Raw genomic sequence first — 487 nt, 5'->3', positions numbered from 1 at the left:
CTGCCCCCCTGATCTCCATGGGCTGCATCCTGCCCCCCTGATCTCCATGGGCTGCATCCTGCCCTCCTGATCTCCATGGGCTGCATCCTGCCCTCCTGATCGCCGTGCCAGGCAGAGCCTTACCGATCTCGCAGCGCTCGCAGGGGCTGCCCCAGGCTGCCCCCAGCGTAGCGCAGCACTCCGACTTCAGCGTGGCCCCGTTGATGTTCACCTCGCAGCGCCCGTCCTGGATGTTCAGCCAGCACGTCCCCTTCATGCTGTCTGTAGGGACAAGGATGGACAAGGCGGGAGTGAAGAGCTGCTCCTCAGCAGAGGTTCCCAGCCTCATGGGAGCCAGGCTGCCAGGAGGAGGAGCTAGGAGAAAGTATCCCTGAGCTGCAATATACTATTGCACTTTATTTTTTAGGCTGTGGGGCCAAGCACTTTGGTCCCCAGAGCCCTGTCCCACCACGGTGCTGTGCAGCAGCACGTCTGGGCTCTCCCATCT

General features: G+C 62.0%; 1 protein-coding gene across 1 annotated transcript in view; it reads right to left on the bottom strand.

Moving 5' to 3' along the window:
• LOC104465839 (fibrillin-2-like) overlaps positions 1-487 on the bottom strand; it is a gene marked incomplete at both ends in the record, with an annotated part of 4,396 nt that overhangs the window by 2,312 nt on the left and 1,597 nt on the right. The window contains one exon of the mRNA XM_010079045.1: positions 124-261. Coding sequence (XP_010077347.1) covers positions 124-261 — 138 coding nt within the window. The remainder of the gene's footprint in view (positions 1-123; positions 262-487) is intronic.

The sequence above is a fragment of the Pterocles gutturalis genome, unplaced genomic scaffold, assembly GCF_000699245.1.
Source record: "Pterocles gutturalis isolate BGI_N339 unplaced genomic scaffold, ASM69924v1 scaffold30643, whole genome shotgun sequence".
In the NCBI taxonomy this organism is placed as follows: Eukaryota; Metazoa; Chordata; class Aves; order Pterocliformes; family Pteroclidae; genus Pterocles; species Pterocles gutturalis.
Note: the sequence above shows the minus strand (reverse complement) of the source record. Positions and strands in the feature narration are given on the sequence as shown.